General features: G+C 44.6%; 1 protein-coding gene across 9 annotated transcripts in view; it reads right to left on the bottom strand.

Moving 5' to 3' along the window:
* Positions 1-15,902, bottom strand: part of LOC101006303 (protocadherin gamma-C4) — a 166,744-nt gene that overhangs the window by 113,172 nt on the left and 37,670 nt on the right. The window contains exon 1 of one of the 9 annotated variants that reach the window (XM_021939783.2): positions 11,211-15,110. The exons of 5 other annotated variants lie outside the window; for them this stretch is intronic. In XM_021939783.2, coding sequence (XP_021795475.1) covers positions 11,211-13,634 — 2,424 coding nt within the window. In that variant the 5' untranslated portion in view covers positions 13,635-15,110. Of the gene's footprint in view, positions 1-1,034; positions 5,038-5,896; positions 9,885-11,210; positions 15,111-15,902 lie in introns of those variants that run through there. 3 more of the 9 variants (XM_021939773.2, XM_021939791.2, XM_021939784.2) reach the window with 3 other exon arrangements.

The raw sequence follows: 15,902 nt of genomic DNA, 5'->3' as shown, positions 1-15,902 counted from the left end.
CTCTAAGAAGAATACATTTACCTTTCTATCAGTTAACCCTTACAAACATAGTATGACCTGAATAAATGATCTTAGGAGTAAGAATTTGCTGGGTGAGGTGGTTTACACCTCACCGTGCAGTGCTTTGGGAAACTGAAGCAGGAAGATCATTTGAGACTACCCTGGGCAACGTAACTTGCTAGTCCTCCCACCTCAGGCCTAGCTACTGTGAAGGTTGAGGTGGGAGGATAGCATAAGCCCAGGAGGTTGAGACTGCAGTGAGCTTTACGCACACCACTGCATTCCACCCTGGACAACAGAATGACACCCCCATCTCTTAAAAAAAAAAAAAAGGAGTAAGAATTTTATGACGTGAGTCCACTGCAACCAATCAAGCAACCCTACCCAAAAAGCCCACATCAATGCAGACTGAGAGCTGCCCCATGAAAAATGGTTTACGTTGACAGCAAGGTTAATTATGAGAACATGAAAATTATATCAGCAAATATAATGAATAAATGCCTCCTTTTGATGTTGGAGCAACAATTAGGCTCAGTGAAAAGTGATGAGAAACACACTGATATCAACTTATACTACCTTAAGTACAAACAGTTAAAGAGAAAGCTAACTATAATAGAAAGTAAGGGGCCAGGCGCAGTGGCTTACGCCTGTAATCCCAGCACTTTGGGAGGCTGAGGTAGGTGGATCACTTGAGGTCAGGAGTTCAAAACCAGCCTGGCCAACATGGTGACACCCTGTCTCTACTAAAAACACACAAAAAATTAGCCGGGCATGGTGGCACGTGCCTGTAGTCCCAGTTATTCTACTTGGGAGGCCTGTAGTCCCAGTTATTCTACTCTAGTCCCAGCTACTCTACTTGGGAGGCTGAGGCAGGAGAATCGCTTGAACTTAGGAGGCGGAGGTTGCAGTGAGCTGAGATCACACCACTGCACTCCAGCCTGGGCAACAGAGTAAGACTGTCTCAAAAACAAAACAAAACAAAAAACAAACAAACCAAAAAAAAAAAAGAAAAGAAAGAAAAAAACTGAACTCACCGGAACCAAAGGGGTGTCTTCTATAGGAAACTTGGAATCAACTGAGACACACAAAGGCTCATTTTTCTCATAGCTCTGCTGGCTGATGAGTGTGTCTGCATAGTTGGGTTGGGGGAAGATCAGGTGGCTCTTCCTTGAGTCAGCAGTGAGGGAGAACTCCTGAGAATAGGTCTGTAGGAAAGCTCTAACCCCATCTACACCCACAAAGTGTGAGGTGGGCACACCAGCCAACCCATCACTTGTAGCCCGCAGCAGATGTGAGGTGTGCCAGTGCCTCAGCCTGAGGGCCAGCAGCATGATAACGAAGGTGAGGAAGACACAGGAGACCACTGTGACAGCCACAACGAGGTAGAGGGTAAGGTCTGAGGCCTCCAAGTCTGCAGGGATCTGAAGACTGCCCAGGTCAGCCAGAATGTCTGGGATGCTGTCAGCTATGGCTACTGTGAGCGTGACAGTGGCGGAGAGAGGGGGCTGGCCATGGTCCTGTACAGCCACCACAAGGCTCTGTTTGAGCACATCTCTATCTAGCAGGGCCCGAGCTGTGCGCACTTCACCTGTGTGCAGCCCCACCGAGAAGAGCCCTGGCTCACTGGCCTTGAATAAGCGGTAGGACAGCCAAGCATTCTGGCCTGAGTCTCTGTCCACTGCCACCACCTTGGTCACCAGGTAGCCGGGCTCTGCAGAGCGGGGTGCCAGCTCCACACCAGTAGAACCGTCAGTGGGGAGGGTGGGGTACAGGATTTCCGGGGCATTGTCGTTCAGGTCCAAAACAAATAGTCTCAATGACACATTGCTGCTAAGTGGTGGGTTTCCACTGTCACTTGCCCTCACCTGCATTTGCAAATCTCTAAACTGCTCATAGTCAAAGGAGCACAGAGCATACAGCACGCCAGTCTCTGAGTTAATAGAGACATAGGTGGAGAGAGGAGACCCTTGGATGATATCCTCTGCCAAGGAGTAAATAACTCTAGAATTCTCATTGCTATCAGGGTCATAGGCAATCACCGAGAAGATGGAAGTACCTCTGGCATTGTTTTCCGGGAGGTAGACTGAGTAGGAGGCTTGAGAGAAGGCAGGTGGATTATCATTGATGTCAGTCACTTGCAGAGTGATGTGAATTTCTGTGGACAGGGGCGGAGTTCCTCTGTCTGTTGCAGTCACCGTGATATTATATTCTGAGGCTTTTTCTCGGTCAAGAATTTGGGCCGTCAACAATCTATAATAATCTTCTTCTGAATTTTCTAATTTAAAAGATAGATTCTCCTGGATAGAACAGACAACTTGACCATTCTTTCCCGAGTCTCGGTCATGAGCATTGAAAAGAAGAATTACTGTTCCCTGAGGTGCATCTTCTCTCACTGGGCTAAACAGAGATGTAATGGTCACTTCAGGTCTATTGTCGTTTACATCTTCCACTGAAATGAGCACTTTTGTCCACCCTTTCAATCCCCCACCATCTTCAGCTTGTATTTCCATTTCATAAAATGAACATTCTTCATAATCTAGACTTTTTGCTATTGATATTTCCCCAGTATTTTCATTAAGCTGGAATAACAGAGATTGTTTTTCATTAATTTTCCAGAATTTGTATGCCACTTTTCCGTTGGTTCCCTCATCCAGGTCGCTGGCTGTTGCAGTAAGCAGCCAGGTGCCTGGGGGCACGTTTTCAAGGACTTTCACTCTGTAAATCGGTTGAGCAAAAACCGGGGCATTATCATTTGTATCCAGTACTGTCACATGGATGCGCACGGTGCTGGAACGACGCGGCTCGCCGCCATCTGAGGCCGTGAGGACCAGGTGGTGAGCAGCCGCCTCCTCCCTGTCCAGGGCTCGCTCCAGCACCAGCTCTGGGTTTATGGCTCCATTGTCTCCAGTCTGCACGTTCAGGGAGAAGTGGTGATTGGGGCTGAGCTGGTAGCTCTGGAGGGAGTTCACGCCCACATCCGGGTCAACAGCTTCTGGGAGTGGATAACGTGCTCCAGGAACCGCGACTTCGTTAATTTTTACTTCCAGACTTTCCGCCTGGAATTTTGGGGCACTGTCGTTAATATCAGTTACTTCTATTTCTATTCCGTACAATTTCACTCTGTCTTCAACCAGGACTTTAAAGTTCACCAGACACCGCGGGCTCTGGGCACACAGCTCCTCCCGGTCTATCCTACCCGCGGTGACCAAGCTGCCGCTGCGCGGGTTCAGAGAGAAAAGCTGCGTCCTACCTCTGGAGATGATGCGTACTCCGCGCTCCGCCAGCTCCCGGGGCTCCAGAGCCAGGTCCTTGGAGATGTTGCCCACAATATAGCCCTTTTCTGTCTCTTCAGGCACTGAGTAGCGAATCTGACTGGCCCTGGCCTCCCATAGCATCCCCAGGAGCGAGCATAGCAGGACTAATCTTCCGCGGAGCTGGCATTTGGTTGGAGCTGCCATTGCTGCCTTGCTTTGGAATTTTCTCAAAATACTCTCTGTGCGCGCTGCTTCATCAGGTTCTTTCTTCCCTCCTGCGAAGTATGGTGATCCTTTTCCTTAGGAGAAAGCCAGAGTGCCCTAAGTTAAGAGGCTGAGTTTTGCTGCAGTCTGGGAGCAGGTTTGTGGGATCTGCCGGGTTTTGTGTAGTCACATAACTGGAAATCCGGTTGGAGTCCTGATTTTTGCTTAGAGTTGATCAACAGCGGCGCTCAGAGTCCTAAGTCGTTACTACACCCACTGATGTGTAACAGATGGCTGATAGAGAAAACACTACTCTTTTCTAATTATGATTTTAGATTTCTCCAATTGTTTCTTGCATTTGTATTTCAAAAGCAATCCATTTTTTAGATATCTGAGTTGTAAATAAAGTGCAATAAAATTTCTGTGTGTAATTAAATCACAAACCATCGCTTAATATTAATTTACTCTTATTCTTCGTAGAATTTTGCACTCTATTTCTAGATATGTAAATTATTATAATTTCCTTTTTATGATGCTTCAATTTTTTCTGTACATCAACAATTTTCTGAAGTAATTTTTATGTTCAATCTTGTTTGGAAATACATTCATTTTTAATTTTTATACCTATATGTTTGTAAATGTAAAATATATGATTGTATTGAATACATATATAAGGATACATTATCCACTTTGAAATTATTTTCTGGGGTTAATTTATTTTGGTGGTAAAATTCCTGGAAAAACGTTTCTTTTAAATTTTTGTGTTATAAAAGTAATGTTAATTCAGCAATAGTTACAGATGTTCTCACCTAATATTGCTAAATAGGAACAGGATTAAAGTTTTTTGGAAATTTTTACATTTTTGTGATTGCTTAAACTTTTCTGCTATTTCAAAAAATGCTTAATTTTTAAATGTGAATACGTAATGCATGCACAGACTGTGTTTCAATGATTCAAATGCACATACACTGAAAAGCAAGTTTCTATTTTAATCCTCCATCAATAAATTATGCAATTTTAAAGTGGTTTTAAACATTATTCTAAGGGTCATTTAAACTTATATAATAATTTGGGAAAAAGAACACAAAATATACAACAAAGAAAACTACTGAAAGGTTAAAAATAACTGGTAACGCTGAAATCTCAGCGTTTACTGAATCACATACTAAGGGAAACCAAGCAAAATACTTATACCATGTAATGGGAGCTTTGTATGTACACAAGACTAGTAGTTTTTGTCTTAAAAATGGAATAATTCTGCATTCTCCTTCTTTCCTACAAGGATGTTGAGAAAACATCCAGCCATTTATAGTTAGAGCTCCAAACGACAAGACAAATCCGGTGTGTTTTCCCCCTTCTTCAAGAATATATGTCAGGATTCCGAGCAAGAGAAATTCAGGCAATAGCGATTATATAGAGGTAGAGAAGGATTTTGCATCCAAGAAAACCTGGATAAACTTAGAAATGATTAGGATGATTTGGACCTTCTAAGTTCAGTGAATCAGTCTCTCTCTTTCTCTCGCATACATGTAACATATAGTCTCCTTCTTCTTCTGCTTCTGCTTCTGCTTCTGCTTCTCCTCCTCCTCCTCCTCCTCCTCCTCCTCCTCCTCCTCCTCCTGCTTCTTTTTTTTGAGACGGAGTTTCGCTCTTGGAGAGATCTCAGCTCACCACAACCTCTGCCTCCCAGGTTCAAGCAATTCTCCTGCCTTAGCCTCCTGAGTAGCTGGGATTACAGGCACCTGCCACCACACCCAGCTAATTTTTGTATTTTTAGTAGAAACGGGGTTTCACCATGTTGGCCAGGCTGGTCTGGAACTCCTGACCCCGTGATCCACCCGCCTTGGCCTCAGCCTCCCAAAGTGCTGGGATTACAGGCATGAGCCACTGCACCCGGCCAACATATAGTATTTTAAATTAAATTTTAGGAGATTCAAAAATCATAAATCCATTAGGTAGGAATAAGAAAGTATATATGAGGAACATGAGAAAGAGATGGAAACTACCAGTGAAATCAGTGAAGAAAGACAACTACTAGCAGTTTCTTTGCTTTGAAAGATGAATTAAATGATTACATACATTAAATTTAATATTTATCTACAGATAATAAAATATAAACATGTTAAAGAATGAGACAATCAATGGGTAAAAGCTAATTTCATTAGCTTTGAGAAAGAGGACAAAAAAACCAAATGTTTTTGCTAGCTAGGAAGCTAAAAGCAAACTCTCACTACTTTGTAAACCTATAAGCCTACTTCTTTTATGTGACAATAACAACTCACAATTCACTGCTCCTCTTAAAGAATGGTTGGACAGCTTTTCTGAGCAGCTACAACTTTCCTAAGACAACTCATTAGACCTGAAAATGTACGGTATTTTCATGTAAATACAGAAAATTGGGTGGGTAATGAAAAAGAATAGACATAAATAAAACTCACCAACTCAGGATGGGAAGTCGACTCACTGGAATTACAAAGTGGAAATAAGGCCCCAGATGAATCACCACAAAGTATGTCTTGTCCTGAACTCAATTGGTCACTACATTTTAGGAAATTAAACTCCGTCTTTCCTGTATGTGCAACACATAGGTTGTAGGAATAAGGCAAAGTCCCCTCGCTGTAGTTGGGGGGAACCACAGGTCCAGACTTGACACAGAGACCCGGTTGGAAGCAGCTCCAGGCAGCGGGGCTGGAGGAGCGTCGCAGGCGCAAGGCAATGGCCAGAATCATGGCCAGGAGGAAGAGTACTGAGATCAAGGCCAAGGCCACCACTAGGTAAAACTGCAGCTCAGCCTGGGGGTCAGAGGGTACAGGGCGGTCAGTGATATCCGGCAGCACCTCCTGCAAGCTGTCGGCAAAGACCAAGTGCAGCGTGACGGTGGCGGAGAGTGGCGGCTGTCCACCATCACGCACGGCGACCAGCAGGCGCTGTCGGGCCGCGTCCCTGTCGCCCAAGGCACGCTCCGTGCGCACCTCTCCCGTGCGCAGCCCCAGGCTGAAGAGCCCGGGCTCGCTAGCCTGCAGCACGTGGTAGGACAGCCAGGCGTTGTGTCCTGAGTCTGCGTCCACCGCCACCACCTTGGTCACCAGGTAGCCGGGCTCTGCAGCGCGCGGCACCATATCGAAGAGCGCAGAGCCGTCGGGACCCAGCGCGGGGTACAGCACCCTAGGCGCATTGTCGTTGCGGTCGCCCACCAACACGCGCAGGTTCACGTTTGCACTGAGCGCAGGCGAGCCCTGGTCGCGGGCCTGCAGTGTGAGTTCGAAGGCGCGCAGCTGCTCGTAGTCAAAGGCGCGCTGCGCGAACACCACCCCACTTTGCGCGCTCACGGACACGTAAGAGGCTAGTGCCAGAGGCTCTAGGTCGCTGGCCATGATGGAGTAGGAGACTTGGCCATTCAACCCCAAGTCCGGGTCCGAGGCGCAGACTTGCGCGATGGAGGCCCCAGGAGGGTTGTTTTCGGCTACACTGACTAAGTAGGACGCCTGGTGGAAAACCGGAGCGTTGTCGTTGACGTCGCTGATATGCAGGATGACGCTTATGCTGGAGGAGAGGGGCGGCTTGCCCCTGTCTGTGGCTGTGATGGTGACGTTGTACTCCGGGGTCTGCTCTCGGTCTAGGGTTCCATCTGTTACCAACTTATACGAATTTTTGGACGAAGAGATAATCTTGAAAGGGACTTCGCCTTGTAATTGACAATTAACTTCCCCATTTTCCCCAGAATCTTGGTCATGTATTTTGATCAAAGCAATTAGTGTTCCAGGCACCGCGTTTTCCAGAATCATCTCAAGTAGAGAATGGAATGTAACTTCTGGGCTATTGTCATTTTCATCTTGAATATTAATTTCAACTGTACATTGTGCAACCAGTCCACCACCATCCCTCCCTTCTACTATCATTGAATATTCCTTGGTTTCTTCAAAATCCAGTTTCTTTTGAGTGGTAATTTCCCCGCTCTTTGAATTCAGACCAAAGATTTGCCCGGTTCTGTAGAAGGAATAAGTAATTTCTGAGTTGATGCCCTCGTCTTGGTCGGTGGCTGACACTTGCAGCACAGTGGTGCCTGGTGGCACGTTTTCCCGAAGGCTGACTCTGTACACATCCCGGTTGAATACCGGGGGATTATCATTGGCGTCAGTTACCTGGATACGGAGCTCAGTGGTGCCGCTTAGGGGTGGATCTCCACCGTCCAAGGCAGTCAGGACTAAACGATGGTAACTCTGTTGTTCCCGGTCTAAGGTTTTCTCCAATGCCAGTTCCGGGTATTTGCTACCATCTTGCTTCTCCTTAATTATTAATGAGAAACTTGGGTTAAGAGAGAGTTTATACTTCTGTAGAGAGTTTAAGCCAGTATCTGCATCTTCTGCTACTTCTAATATAAATCGTGTGCCAGGCTGTGCAGACTCACTTATTTGCAGCTCAAAGGAATTTTGCGTGAATGTTGGCGTGTGGTCATTAATGTCCTCGATCTCCACATTCACGTGATAAAAGTTCAGTGGATTTTCAGCAACAGCCTCAAATTCCAGAGCACAAGCTGGATTCTTCCCGCATATCTCCTCCCTGTCTAGCCTGCTGCTCACAAGCAACTCCCCTCTCTCTGCGCTCACAGTGAAGTAAGGCTTCTCCGAACTGACGCGCAGTTTTCGAGTCGGTAACTCCTGGAGGCTGAACCCCAGGTCGGTGGCGAGGTTCCCCACTACGGAGCCCTTGGGCATTTCCTCGGGAATCCTGTAGCGGATCTGCTCACAGAGCGCCGGGCAGAACAAAAGCAGCAGGAAGAGAAAGAGCATTGGCAGCCTCTCAGCCCGGCCCAGCTCCCCAGCGCCGCTCCCCATCCCTCTTGCTCTCCTCAGCTTGCTCACCAGCCTGGAGACGCCGAGTTACAAATAACCTCTTTATTGCAGATTTTCGGATCTCCGAACGGACTTTAGTTCCAGTTCCAGTTCAGGAAAAGATTCTTCTTTTTCCGAGGAGGAAGCGGTGCAAAGGCTGGCGCTGGGGAGTCTGAACCGGGGGCTGCCCTGGAAAGCGCGTTGCGGCTGCGCGAGGAGAGCTGGAGGCCAAGCTCTCCACTTTGGCCAACAGCGGCGCCCAGAGTCGGCACTAGGAAACTACAGCCTCTGCTGCTTCAGTTTAACCAGTGCAGTAATTGTATTTGAGGGCCTAACTTAACAAGTCAAGTTTTTACGTTCATATATTTAATAACAAATTATAACACACTCTTTAAAGTATATTTCTCTGTTTTTCAAATTGTTAGAAATATCACGTTGGGTTTTTATGCAAACCTGCATCCATTAGTCCATTCTTTCACCATTCTGCAAACATACCTTGAACTCTTAGCTAGAACTAAGTATTGCCCTTGTCACTGCAATATAATAATTAACATGTTACAGTTCTTGCTCTCAGAGGCTTCATAATATATTGATTTCAAAAACTGATTTTTATTAGCTATGGCGTGTGGAAACACTTTTATCATTCTTCTGTTCATTTATACGATTTCCGACCCCCCAATATTTCTACTGTTTTATATTACACATATTAGGGAAATCTATACTATTTAAAACTATTTTTTAAAGTTGTGGCAATTTTGTACCAATCCTCAAACATCTCCTCTTCCTGACAATATTAACATTCTTTATAAAAATAAATTTTCTTTACTCTTCTACTTCACAAAATATTACTTCAAGTATACTGCCCATATGATGCAGCCAAGAAATGATATACCCTTCTACATTGCTCTTCTTCATATCTCAAAATACTTGTCTTATGTCATATCTTTTACAGTACATAAATTCATTCTTAAGAGTTACTGGGGAAATGCTTATCTATTCTGCAATACAAGGTACAAATGGATATTCTAGTGGATTGCATTATTGTCCTATCTATGTACCATCACTGTAGTGAAGAAGTGACTTTGGAATTGGATAAATGAAGCTCATAAGTTTGTTTACATAAATTTATGGAATATAGTGACATTGGTCAACCTTCTTTAGTCAATTTGTCAGATTAATAAAAACAACTAGCCAACATTTTTAGGTAGAGTAAGGATTTTCTTTCCTACCAGGGCAACTTTCATCACAGTTTTTTAAATTGCAAAGTGCCAATAATATGTTGTTCTCTCAAATGTGCATCCAAATGGTACACAAACTATGAAGTTAACTCCCACTCCACTGAATATGCACCATACAGTAGAACACTACACAATCCTTAGGAAATGTCCTTTTCATTAATAACAAACATTTACTGGGTCATCTACTTCTACCTTACGTCAATCAATTCAGGGATTAGCTTTATTCAAATGCTACAAGAAGGTATGCAGGAATATAATAATGGGTAGCCTATACTGACTTTTTACTATTAATATTCTGTTTTTTTTTTTTTTTTGGAGACGGAGTCTCGCCCTGTTGTCCAGGTTGGAGTGCAGTGACACAGTCATGGCTCACTGCAACCTCCACCTTCCGGGTTCAAGTGATTCTTTTGCCTCAGCCTCCCAAGTAGCTGGGACCACAGGCATGTGCCACCACGCCCAGATAATTTTTGTAATTTTTAGTAGAGACAGGGTTTCACCATGTTGGCCAGGCTGATCTTGAACTCCTGACCTCATGATCCACCCACCTCGGCCTCCCAAAGTGCTGGGGTTACAGGCGTGAGCCACCGTGCCCGGCCTAATATTAGTTTTTTTTTAGAGACAGGGTCTAGTTCTGTCACCTAGGCTGGAGTGCAGTGTCATGATCATAGCTCACTGCAGTTTCAAACCCCAGGGCTCAAGCTGTTCCCCTGCTCCAGGCTCCCGAAGTGCTGGGATTTCAGACATGAGCCACTGTGTCCAGCCAAGACTGAATAACTTAATTGAATTGATCAGCTTATTCAGAACTTGTGTACCTGAAACGTTGGTTCTTAAAATCAACATTCTCACCATTTCACGTCAATGCACAACCAAAACAGCTCTTTGGAATTGTATTGAAATATGTTATTTCGTATTTTACAAAAGTCACTTTCAATAGTTTAAAATTACATTTTAATCCAGATCTAATGTTTTAGCTTTTGTTTTTTGTTTAGGGGAGCAATGGACATTCTAGGCTTTAGATTTCATGTCTCCATGGGCATGGAGCCCAGGTGACCACTGACACACATACTTAATATTTAGTAACCAGTCTCATCTCCCACCAAGATCCATCTTTAAAGTTTGTTCATATTTTGAAAGATGGTAAGAAGTATTAAAGTTTTGAAGGGCACTGGTACAGAAACAGGGCTCAGAAAAGAGGTTTAAAGTGAAAAAATCTACAAGAGCCTAGTTATAGGTTCAAATGCTAAACATAACCCTAAAAATTCTGAGATATATTTTACTTTTGCTAAGCTAATACAAGGCTTTAGACTTCTTGATAATTTTCTGAAGTTCTAGTTTAGGAAACACACACACACACACACTCACACACATGTACACACAAACAATAGCAAAATTACCGGCATGGATGGGTAGGTACTTCTTAAGTGAATGAGTGATAATAGGAATAAAATACTGGAAGGCTTAAAATGGTTCAACAATCTTTTCCAAGTCGTTTAAAAGCAAATGAAACAACAACCTATGACTATTAGAGCTTAACTTTATAGTAACACCAACAAAATAAACCTGAAACTCTGTGATATGCCTTAAAAATTATTTTCAACTATCTTTACAATGTTTTTCAAAACATAATTTATGTCAAATAAAATTCATCTGGAAATTAAAAGCAAGCAAAGAACTAAACTCACCTGACCACGATCAGCTTCATTCTTACATTCATGAAAATCTACGGATGTTAACAAAGAATCGTTTTTCTCACAGCTCTCCTGACTGATGAGCGTGTCTTCGTAGTTGGGCTGGGGAAAGATCAAGTGACTCTTCCGCGAGTCGGCGGTGAGGGAGACTTCGTGGGAATAGGTCTGCAGGAAAGCCTGTACCTCCTCAACACCTACAAAATGTGAGGCAGGCACACCCACCAATCTGCCACCGGAACCCTGGAGCAGGCGTGACTTGTGCCAGCGCCTCAGCCTGAGCCCCAGAAGCACAACGACAAAGGCAAGGAAGACACAGGAGACCGCAGCCACCGCCACCACGAGATAGAGTGTAAGGCTCGAATCGTTCGGGTCGACCGAAGGCTTCAGACTGCCCAACTCGGTCAGGACTTCGGGGATGCTGTCAGCCACGGCCACGGTGAGCGTGACAGTGGCGGAGAGAGGGGGCTGGCCGTGGTCCTGGACGGCCACCACGAGGCTCTGCTTGAGCGCGTCTCTGTCCAGCAGGGCTCGCGCCGTGCGCACCTCGCCCGTGTGCAGCCCCACCGCGAAGAGTCCCGGCTCGCTGGCCTTGAGCAGGCGGTAGGACAGCCAGGCGTTCTGGCCCGAGTCTCTGTCCACCGCCACCACCTTGGTCACCAGGTAGCCAGGCTCTGCGGAGCGGGGCGCCAGCTCCACGCCAGTGGAACCGTCTGTGGGGAGGGCGGGGTACAGGATCTCGGGCGCGTTGTCATTCTGGTCCAGCACGAACAGGTTCAGTGACACGTTGCTGCTGAGGGGCGGGTCCCCGCTGTCGCTGGCTGTTACCAGTAGCTGCAGGTCTCGGATCTGCTCATAGTCGAAAGATTGCAGCGCATACAGGACACCGGTGTCAGAGTTGATGGAGATGTACGAGGATAGGGGCGCCCCTTGCAGCGTGTCCTCGGTCACAGAGTAAGTGACCTGGGCATTCTCCTGGCTGTCGGGGTCGTGTGCAGTCAAGGAGAAGATGGAGGCTCCTCTCAGGTTGTTCTCTAGGATATAAGCTGAGTAGGAGGCACGAGGGAATGTAGGAGGGTTGTCGTTAATGTCTGCCACGTGCAGGGCGATGTGAGTTTCAGTGGACAGAGGCGGTGTTCCTAGATCTGAGGCCATCACTGTGATATTGTAGATAGAGACATTTTCTCGGTCCAAATATTTCCTTGTCACTAATCTATAATAATTATCTATTGACTCTTCTAATTTAAAAGGTAAATTATCACGTGTGTAACAGACAACTTGACCATTCTTTCCAGAGTCTTGGTCATGCACACTCAAGAACGCAATTACTGTCCCGGGAAGAGAATTTTCTAACACTGGGCTAAACAAAGACGTAATGATCACTTCTGGTCTATTGTCATTTACATCTTCCACCGAAATGAACAATTTGGTCCTCCCCAGAAGTGCCCCCACATCTTCGGCTTGTATTTCCATTTCATAAAACGAACATTCTTCATAATCTAGACTTTTTGCTATTGATATTTCCCCAGTATTTTCATTAAGCTGGAATAACGGAGTTTGTTTTTCATTAATTTTCCGGAATTTGTATGCCACTTTTCCGTTGATTCCCTCATCCGGGTCGCTGGCTGTTACAGTAAGCAGCCGCGTGCCTGGGGGCACGTTCTCAAGGACTTTCACTCTGTAAATCGGTTGAGCAAAAACCGGGGCGTTGTCATTTGTATCCAACACTGTCACATGAATGCGCACTGTGCTGGAGCGACGCGGCTCGCCGCCATCTGAGGCCGTGAGGACCAGGTGGTGAGCAGCCTCTTCCTCCCTGTCCAGGGCGCGCTGCAGCACCAGCTCTGGGTTTATGGCTCCATTGTCTCCAGTCTGCACGTCCAGGGAGAAGTGGTGATTGGGGTTGAGCTGGTAGCTCTGGAGGGAGTTCACGCCCACATCCGGGTCAACAGCTTCTGGGAGTGGATAACGTGCTCCAGGAACCGCGATTTCGTTAATTTTTACTTCTAGATCTTCGACCTGGAATTTCGGGTTATTATCGTTAATATCAATTATTTCTATTTCTATCCCAAAGAGTTTTCCTTTATCCTCAACCAGGATGTTAATATTTATCAGACACCGCGGGCTCTGAGCGCAGAGCTCCTCCCGGTCTATCCTGCCCGCGGTGACCAAGCTGCCGCTGCGCGGGTTCAGAGCAAAGAGCTGCGTCCTACCTCTGGAGACGATACGGACTCCGTGCTTCGCCAGCTCCCGGGGGTCCAGCCCCAGGTCCTTGGAGACATTACCCACGAAGGAGCCTTTGTCCGTCTCTTCTGGCACCGAGTAGCGAATCTGTCCCCTCCCGGTTTCCCACAGCGTCCCCAGCAGCGCGCACAGCAGGATCAGCTCGCCGCGTCTGGGGCGACTCTGTGGAGCGGCCATTGTTATTTTGCTGCAGAATCCCCTCAGAATCTTCACTGTGCATAAGTGGGTATTTAGTTTCTTGCCGCAGCTATGGAGATGATAATCCTCCGGAAACCTACAGTGCCTCCAAACAGGGGTGGGGTTTCGCTACAGTCCCGCAGTTAGTTTGTGGCATCTGCGGGTCTTTGCGAGGTGTGAGATCTGAGTGTTTTCGGTCGCATTTCTCTCCCAGTAGGTGAACAGCGGCGCTTAGAGTCCTAAATAGTTACTGCACTGAGATACAGATGACTTCTAAATGTAATACTCTACTAGATTACTGAGAAAAAAATACCATCTGCTTATTACTTTGTTTTGAATTTATTTGATTTATCCCTAAACCCATATTTTAAAAGAAACAGCCAAAGAATGTGAGATGAAGGTTTTATTTAGTGTTATTAAATGATCAGATTAGATCAGAATGATCAGATTGTAGCATTGGATTAAATTACTTACATTTCTGCAATACATTTGGTCTTAAAAAAAAAATAACATGATACTTTCATTTCCCATTGTGCTCTAAGCTTTATTGTAAATGTCTCCAATATATACTAACAAATAACTAAGAACTTCAGTTGTTACCAGAAATGAATTTATCTTGAGACTAAAATAGACCTACTGGGGATGACTGACTCAGAAATTGTTTTATTTGGTTTAAACTACTTAATCATTTTAGAAGCTTTCCAGAGAGTTGTTGCTTTTAAATTATTCTTCTAAATGCCACTTGAATTACATGTTGATAATGTTTTCAAATAAAAATTGTGGAATTTCAATAGGATAAATGCTTTTACCATTGCAGTTTTATGAGATATTATATTGTTTTGCTATTTTATTTACATTGTTTATATTTTTCTACTTGAATACTTTAAAGGTACAGATGAATATATGATAAAAAGCAAAGCTCCATCCCATCCCTTTCACCAGAGATGATTAAATTTAAAGCAGACTTGACTTTTTAAGGTAGACATATATTCTAAAGTTAATGTAGTTAACTTTACCTACATTAATACTTTGATCTAATGAACTGCAAAAAGTAATGACTACATAATACTTACTAAGAAGCCAAACAGTAAGTATGACTACAAAAAATCTGTTTCCCTTCAAGACCAGCCTGGGCAACATAGCAGATCAGCCTACTTCACCCTTCCTTTGAATAATGGTATGATAGTTTTTTCACTGACTGAAACTTTCTTAAAACAATTCATGAAATCTGAAACCTTTATATTTTCCTGTGAAAATATTATGCATATGGAAAACTGGGTAGACAATGGAAACCATATTAGTTAAATTAGTGAAGGAAAATACTGTCTGTACTAAAAACAGAGAAATTAGACAGGTCTGGTGTCATGAGCCTGAGTTCCAGCTAGTCAGGAGGCTGATGCGGAAGGAATACTTGAGCCCAGGAGTTTGAGGCTGCAGTGAGGTATCATTGTGCCACTGTACTACAGCCTGAGTGACACAGAGAAACTCTGTCTCAAGAAAGAAAGAAAGAAAGAAAGAAAGAAAGAAAGAAAGAAAGAAAGAAAGAAAGAAAGAAAAGAAAGAAAGACAAAGAAAAAAGAAAAAGAATCAAAAGAAGTTTCCTTCCTTCAGCAATTTGTAAAGTGGCCATTAACTGAAGCAGTTGCTTAGAGATACCTAGCAAAAGGCTCATATAATGTTCCTTCATATTTTGTATATATTTTGTATGCACACCAGATTGGCAGTTTTCAAGACTATATTTCTCTCCTAGAGGTAGCAGGATGATTAGAAGACCCATAGCTATATTAGTTTAGGGCTGCAGATAAGGCAGTTACACATTATATATTAGGGCTGTGTGTGAGAGGGACAACAGACACAAAACATTGTCTTTTCTTTGATGGAGGATATGGAATGAGCTTGAATACAGGTTAATCCTGAAACTCCTATGTTGCAAGTAAGGAGATTCTGCTTTTGATCTTCTCATGAGCATAGCAAACCCTTTGCTAAGTAAAAGGATCTCTCTCTCTCACACACACAGCGTACACTGCATATAATCACAAGGGGTCCATGGACATAAAAATCCAGTTGACCCCTTATTCTAAGAGCTCTTGAAACAAAAGGGAAGTTAACACAAGAAACAGTAGACTACTATGGAGACCATACCAGTTAAATTAGTTAAGAAAAGTGTTGGCCGGGCGCGGTGGCTCAAGCCTGTAATCCCAGCACTTTGGGAGGCCGAGACGGGCGGATCATGAGGTCAGGAGATCGAGACCATCCTGGCTAACACGG

The sequence above is a fragment of the Papio anubis genome, chromosome 5 (assembly GCF_008728515.1).
Source record: "Papio anubis isolate 15944 chromosome 5, Panubis1.0, whole genome shotgun sequence".
In the NCBI taxonomy this organism is placed as follows: Eukaryota; Metazoa; Chordata; class Mammalia; order Primates; family Cercopithecidae; genus Papio; species Papio anubis.
This window is presented reverse-complemented; position numbering and strand designations above follow the sequence as displayed.